This window comes from Seriola lalandi, unplaced genomic scaffold (assembly GCF_002814215.2).
Source record: "Seriola lalandi dorsalis isolate HSWRI2012SDOR001 ecotype SW California unplaced genomic scaffold, Sedor1 jcf7180002053898, whole genome shotgun sequence".
In the NCBI taxonomy this organism is placed as follows: Eukaryota; Metazoa; Chordata; class Actinopteri; order Carangiformes; family Carangidae; genus Seriola; species Seriola lalandi.
The window spans coordinates 1,401,455-1,408,837 of NW_019524451.1; the positions used below are offsets into that span (position 1 = coordinate 1,401,455).

Sequence of the window (7,383 nt, forward strand, 5' to 3'; positions counted from 1 at the left end):
GGGTTTCAGGTCAAAACATTTAAAAGTGAAATGTAACCAAACATGTGTAAATCTAAAGATATAATAATTCCTAAGCCTCAGACGCTATACAGTGAACCAGATGTTACATTTTGACAATTTATGGCACTTGTGGGATCTTTGGAGTAAATCAGTGTTTTGGAGATATGGAGTTATATTAGTGAATCTTAGGATTAACATCCCTGCAGAGAAGCCAGTAATTCAATTGTACATCAAATATGAATGTCCATGAGTTACTTTCCTGAACCTGCACACATGGTAAAAAGCTCTGTAGGATCTTCATGTCTGATGGTTCTTCTCTCAATTTTTGAGAGGAAATCATTTTCTGTGTTTGAGTTTTATTATTCATAAAAAGTCAGGGATTACATCAATAGATTCTGCGGGTTTAGCAGGAACTTAGTCTTACATTTTTCTTGCATAGTTTTCATTCTTTATTTGGATTTTGTCTGCCCGGTGTGCATGGCGGGAAAATTGGTCAAGAAAGGAAAAGAAGGGGGGAAGAGGACAGAGTGGGGCCCACTGGGTCCCTCAACATCCCTGTGTTGAATATGAAAATATATCATAGCATAATGTGTTCAGTATGCAAGCTTGAAGGAAACCATATGAAAAGATCCCAGACAAAGAGCCTTCTGTGTTCCAACTGACCCCCTCCTCCCACCCCCATCCTTCGTCTGCTTCAACTGTGAGAGAGAGAGAGGGAGAGAGAGAGGGAGAGAGACGGAGAGAGGGAGAGAGAGGAGAGGTAAAAGGGGGAGGTGTGTGTGCAGAGCTGTAGGAACTGAAAAGGGGCAGTACGCAGTCTTGCTGCCTCACACAGCCAGACCCACTAGAGTACAGGTGAGCAGCATGACTCAACCAGCACACACCAAACAGGAAGGAGTACTAAATCCTGGAATTTTATCTGTCGCTGTGAAAGTGTGATTGCTGCAGACTTTGTCACCTGCATCCCATTATATTTATCTTTACAGGGTAAGACATTATCTTTGTTTGGAGAGAGAGAGAGAAAGAAGGAGATGGGGGGTGTGCAGTGAACTGGAGCAGAAGAGGAGGGAAACTTTGAAATTCTTTGTTTGAGTAGATGACAAACATCTGTGGCGGCTGTTGTTTTCCCTCGGTGCAGGCTGCAGGCTTGCAGAGGGGGTTGGCTGGCTGCATTAGCACTGTGGTCACTGATATCCAAGCCTATTGTCCTGACTGTGTGGAGCCTGCTGTGTTGCCAGGTTATAGACTTGAACTACACTGTGTAACATTAGAGGGTGTATCCAATTAAAGACCTGGCTGGAGACTGTATTGACTTACATATATAAGTAATTGCTTCCTGTTAACACAACAGGTGAGGCCTATTAACTGCTTTACAGGGGGGCAACGCCAGGTTTTGTTCAGCCATACGTTACCATGTATATATTAGGAAATGATACCCCTTTAGTTTTGCTGTAACTGAAGATCCTTTGAAAGTGCAGAAAACTATTTTGTCAAATGTCTCGATGTGAACAGAATAACTGCAAAAAAAAAAAAAAAGTCAATAATATTCTGCAAATAATTCCTACAGCACTGATTGAACTTGAACACGTTTTACAATTTTAAAATGTGCTTGTACTTCCTTCCTTTCACGTCTAACAGTTTTCAGATTATGACTGATTGTTTGAGAAGGTTCCTCCCTCTTGGCACCGGATCATACACACCTACTTCAAGTATTTATCTTTGCCTCTTGAAGTTCTCCACCTGTGAGGGTAAGAGTAGGATGAGCTGCACATGAAGCAGACACTTCATTACAAGGTTTTCCCCTGCATGATTTATGAATGCACTCGCAGATTTGCTAAAAGAGGAAAAGAGAAATGGTGAGAGAAGGAGACACTTGTGACTTTCGTTGGCGTCTGTGCCTTGCAATGTTTTAGATGTCAGTCATCAGCCAGCACAAGCCGGGGCATGTTGACTATCACAGCCTCCTGAGGAATTATGAACCAGGAATGCCAATTTTGAAACACTACTCAAAATTATTTTGTAGTGCTGGTGCAAGGGCGCTTGAATGGCTCTTTGTCTGAGAAAGAGAGAGAGAGAGAGAGAGAGAGAGAGAGAGAGAGAGAGAGAGAGAGAGAGAGAGAGAGAGAGAAAGCAAAGGGCCCTGCTGAAGCCTTTCCCATTTATAGCTGAATGATTTTTGCATGTCAGACTATAAAGGGACCAGGCAAATACAAGATATAGCAGACACAGTGCAGCTCTGCCCTGAGGGGATTCCATCATAAAGGCTTGCTAGTCAGTGTCCTGACCAGATGCCTCATTATGAGCTTGGTAACTGATACACTTTAAAGTCGTACAGCTGGTGGAATGCACGCTCACCTGACATCAACACATCTCGCGTACCTCAACACATCTGCGCCCAGAGCAACTGATGATGTACAGATGCCATACCTGAGGTGAAAAAGCATGCAAGTATATGAGTTATTAGGTGACTGACATGCTTTCTACACGTCGGCTATTGATGCAGATGTGTAATAAATGTACAAGACAAGAGCCACGAGGGACAAATGAATGATTGCAGTTTGTACGGCAGCCATTTCTTTTGTGCATTATCACTATGCGAGACATGCTGCAGAGAGCTGTGGTACAGATCTGCTGTCTGCGTACGAATCCATCTTGTGCTGACGATGTACAGGAACGCCGTGATTACACACTGAAATGGCCTACGGGCCAGACTGTAAATGATATCCTTGGCTCTAATCATGGAGGTCAATAGGTGGCACAGGAAAAGTGTGCTGGGGTTGGGAGCTGAGCGGGACAGGTGGGCACTGTAAAATACTTTTTGAACTTGAAGGTAATTGAAGGGTAGAGGGCGGAAAGAGGAGAGATGACTTCAGGTCTTAGGTATGACAAGTAGATAGGATCAGTTGGAGCAGGGTAGATATCACAAGCCAGTTTGGATGAAACACAACACCCAAGCTTGAAATTAACAAACTGAGACGAAGGAAAAGAAAAAATAATAGATTGTGGCAGATGAAGATTTCAAGAGTCCACATGTTGGTGGTTTATTCTTCTCAGCCAGATTGATTTTGCATCCCTGCTGATGTCAGTTTTTGAGTGTCCTACATCTGTTCTTTGTCCGGCAGTTCATAAATATTTTTAGCCTGGATCAAAGACAATGATTGAACCATATTTTAGTCAATCTGGTACAGCGGTGTACCAGAGTACACCCTCGACATGTGTTCACCTCTGTTCTCAATGATTACGATAAGCTTGAAATATTGGAACAACAGAGACAGCTGTGAATAAAGAAAATAAGATAGAAACCATTGGGGTTCAAGGTGAAAACCAATCTAAAAAGGCAAAATCAGTTTCCAGATGAGATCAGGGTTGATTTCAACATGGATGACACATCTGGGGGAATCAAAGGGCTGTTGTCTGAGTGTCTAAACAATACCGGCCTTCATCTCTTCTCACTTGACACGATCACGCTAGTAAGCTAAACTGTGGAGGATTTTTGTTTCTTTTCTGCAGGGAGGTGGGGCAGTGTTTTGTTTGGGCTGATTGTGTTCAGGGGCCATTGAGCACTCCTCCTACAGACTGTCATGAGTCAGCTGTCATGTCAGAGAGCGTCTCCACAAAACACAGTCTTCAAGAGACGCAACAACAAGTTCACAATGCTTGCACACCTTGAGAAAAGACAAATGCGAGTGTGGTTGCTATGCCTCTGAGGAATCTGTGAAAAGACATTTAAAAATAATGATTATGTAGTTCTCTGCAAAGGACTCCCGCTCCCGAGTGTTACAGTGGTGACTCACGAACAAAAACAAATGCAACTGTGATCGGCTTCAAGGAGAGGCAAGTCTGATCAAGGACAAGGACGTGCAAACACTGGTTTATCATTACAAACTTTTCCAGTGGGTCTTTTTTAGCTTTGAAGAGGGAACATGACGCTGCTGATCTAATGAAATGCTTTCTCGGTTAAGAGTGAGGAATGCGATGGATGTTACTGAAGGACATTCAAATCTTTGTTTGTCTCTTCCCTTCATGCTGCATGGAAATATTCAATCCACACTTTCTCAGTGTGTTGTGTCACATCAAAGACCCAAACACCGAGATAAAGCACTTCTTTTTTTTTTTTGGTTGGTTTAATCCAGATTTCTGACGTTCGAGCTTTAATGAATTGTGACCTTCCTTCCTTCTGTGGAGACATCACTGAGTTTTATCACGTTCAGACTTTTATAAAGGTTTTCCTCATTTCCTTCTCCACCCTTTTGGCCTGACTAAAGTTCAAAGTGAGAAAGCGGGTCTCCATCTTTAAAAGACAGAGAACTGGACTTTCATTGTCTCAAAAATGGACTTGAATTGAGATTTGTGGCTTTTGGAGGTAAACCAGCGTTCATTAAAAGTATAAAATGGGCCGAGCTGAGTATATTAAAATGCTCTTCAGACCACTTTTTCCAAATAACAGCCACCCATTGCAAGTTGTAAAAGCTGCGCACTTTCTGTCGGCACCAAGGTCGGGCTTGTGCACTGTTTTGAAGCCATCATGATAATACTTTGAGTCCCAGCGGGTAGAAACTCATGCCATTACACAAAGGGTGATGATGGACAATCGAGTAGGATCCTTGTACCAGCTGATTGCCAAAGCTGTGGGTAGATGTAACAACTAGCTTTTGTCTGTGCAAATGTCACATTTAAATAACATAATTGAAGAATATTGATGGTTTTGACATTTGCATAACTGAATTAAACCTGCTCATTTCTCTATTTTGCAGGTGATCCTGGACAGAAAATGGATATGGAGACGGATTAGATGAAAAATATTGCCCCCCCCCCCCCGTCAATCCTTTTCTTTAGTTCACCAAACTAAAACATGTTGTTTTAAAAACTGGCTGAACGATCAGAACACAGACATCAAGTATTTTTTTACAAGGAGCAAAACAAACAAACCAAAACCAATTCTGAATAGAGGAAGTGCTGACCGCAGAATAACTGGATCCATGACAGATACTTAGTTCTAGCATGCTGATGCATTTCAGTATTTATCACAACTATCACCAAAAGAAATAGTTGACTTTTTTCCCTCTCAACTGTGGTTTTGTGAATAAAAAAAAAAAGAAAGAAATTGATTATGCTGTCTTCAGAGACTGTATCTGGCATGTATGAGAAATAACACAGTACACTTGAATAAAGCAGCTCGAATTCAATGCATTGGAGCTCTGAATACAAACCAGTCTCTGGAATGACCTTTCCAGAGTGAAATGTTATTCCTCACATGCACCTAACAGCAGGAAGCCGCCATATACACAGTTCCCCTTCACGTCACTGTAGAGTTATGATCTCCGAGATAAAGGGCAGATCCTTTTCTCTCAGAGAAAAATAATCTGCAGGCTAGAGATTGGGATGCAGACAAAAAGCATGTTTTGGTGACCAAAATAGCAGAGGAGGAAAAGAAAAGTCTGGGAGAGAAAAAAAAAAGGAGTATTAGAGAGATGCAAAAAGAGAAGACTGGACTGTTTCTCATCTCTCTTTGCCAGATTTGTAGCAGAGCACAACAAACTTGTGCAATTTTTTTTTTTGTGGCAGTTGTCCATGGGAACTCATCCAAGGCGCACTGGAGCTGACCCTCCTGGGAGGTCCTCTTAGATAGCAAACAATACTTAATGAAGACCAAAGTACGAGCGCACTTCTTCCGTCAAATCTCAGCTGACTACAAAACAACATTTGGAAGGATTATTGCTGAAAGTGGAGCCATGACCGGAATCCACGACCTGGAAAGCTGAGCTACTCCTTTCGTTGTCCTCTTCTGTGTGTGTGTGTGTGTTTTCTTGTATCTCCAAACGTATTCCCTGCCTGCCAGTGAGGAGTAAAACTTCCATCTCCCAACTGGACCGGCGGTTTCATCTTATCAGGAGAGACGATTGAGCCGACTGGAACGAAACAGTCACAGTTACCCCTGCTGAGGACTTTTGTTTTACGCTGCAGCAGAAGCATTTAACTGTGGGTAGTGATGGAGATGGAGAAGGGACATATGTCTGTCAGGAGAGGGGTGAGCTGGAGTCCAGGAGGAATCAGAAAACCTCTCCAGGCAACGCAAGACATGCATACTCCTGGGACAGAGTGCAATGCATCATGGGGGAAGACAGGATTCAACAAAGAACAGATGAGCCGGAAAACAAGTAAGTGTTTGTTTATCTGGCATTTTTTGTCCTTATTTGGGAAGCCTAAGCAGCAGCGTGAAAGCATTGTGTTACTCTGTTACTTCCTAATGCAGAAATGTAGTTGTATTCCAGTGGTTTGTTTGCAGTGCAGCCTTAATGATACGGTACGGCTTGTAGTATATCATCATATCAGCAAACCTACTGCTGATATGATGCTATGAGCTGAGTGGACTAGACAGAAAATAGAGAAAACAACTCTGCCTCATCAGCGCAACTCGACACAGTGAAATGCTCAATGAAACATGTGTTTCCATGCTGTAAAAATACATGCTGACCTAACAGCAATGAAAATGCAATCATGCATCACAGCATAAGGGCAGTCTTCACATAAACATAGCCACCGACAACAATGAGTTAACTTGCGGGAAATGCTGTCTGGAAACTTCTTTAGACTTTTCACAGCTGTTATCTCTCAAAGAAGGAAAACACAGAGGAGTTAACATTCCCTAATAGCACCATGACATTATGTTGTTAAATAGCAATATTAACAAACAACAAAACAATGGTCAACTGGGGGGATAATTACCTCTGGTCTGTGACAAGTTTGTCAGATGCAGTATTCAAAGAGAGTCAAAGGACATTGTGCTGCGGGGAAGGAAAACAGAAAGGTCACAGCCATCAAATAACTGTTATGTAGTCAAGGCCCTGATAAACATCTATAGACTCTGCGCTTCCAGCACTGTTCCCATCACTCATTACTCACTAATTAGTTTCCTCAAATGGAACACAAATCACCAAAAACAACAGAAAAGCACTGATAAAAGTCGAGTACACCTCCGCAGAGACCTTTCATAATGCACAAAAGTAACAATATGAGCAGCAGAGTTTGGTTTCAACCTATGGGCTGGGGTTGTATTTCCCCCATGGGATCCACCAGGAGTTGAGGTCAAATTCAGTCTGGTAAGATCCCAGGACCTCCGTTAATCCTTGTCTTTCCATACCGCTTCACACATCACCCACGGGGGCTGGTGCTGTCATCCCGCTCACCCCACAGCCATCGCCCAGAGAAAGATAACATCCGACAGGGTAATCTGACCTTTGATACACAAATGCAGGGCTGGCCCCCTGACTTAAATCCTCCCGCTGTGGGGGAGTTTCCCCGTCTGCTCTCACCCACGCAGGGGACCGAGGGCAGAAGGATGAGGTAGAGAAAGTTAGAGAAAAAGTGGGGTGGGGGGGTGGT

General features: G+C 43.0%; 1 protein-coding gene across 2 annotated transcripts in view; it reads left to right on the top strand.

The window, feature by feature from the left end:
* Positions 1–804: 804 nt before the first annotated feature.
* synpo (synaptopodin) overlaps positions 805–7,383 on the top strand; it is a 17,169-nt gene continuing 10,590 nt past the window's right edge. The window contains exons 1-2 of one of the 2 annotated variants that reach the window (XM_023402189.2): positions 805–855; positions 4,755–6,158. In XM_023402189.2, the coding sequence (XP_023257957.1) occupies positions 5,990–6,158 (169 nt within the window). In that variant the 5' untranslated portion in view covers positions 805–855; positions 4,755–5,989. Of the gene's footprint in view, positions 988–4,754; positions 6,159–7,383 lie in introns of both variants that reach the window. The other variant, XM_023402190.2, reaches the window with a different exon arrangement.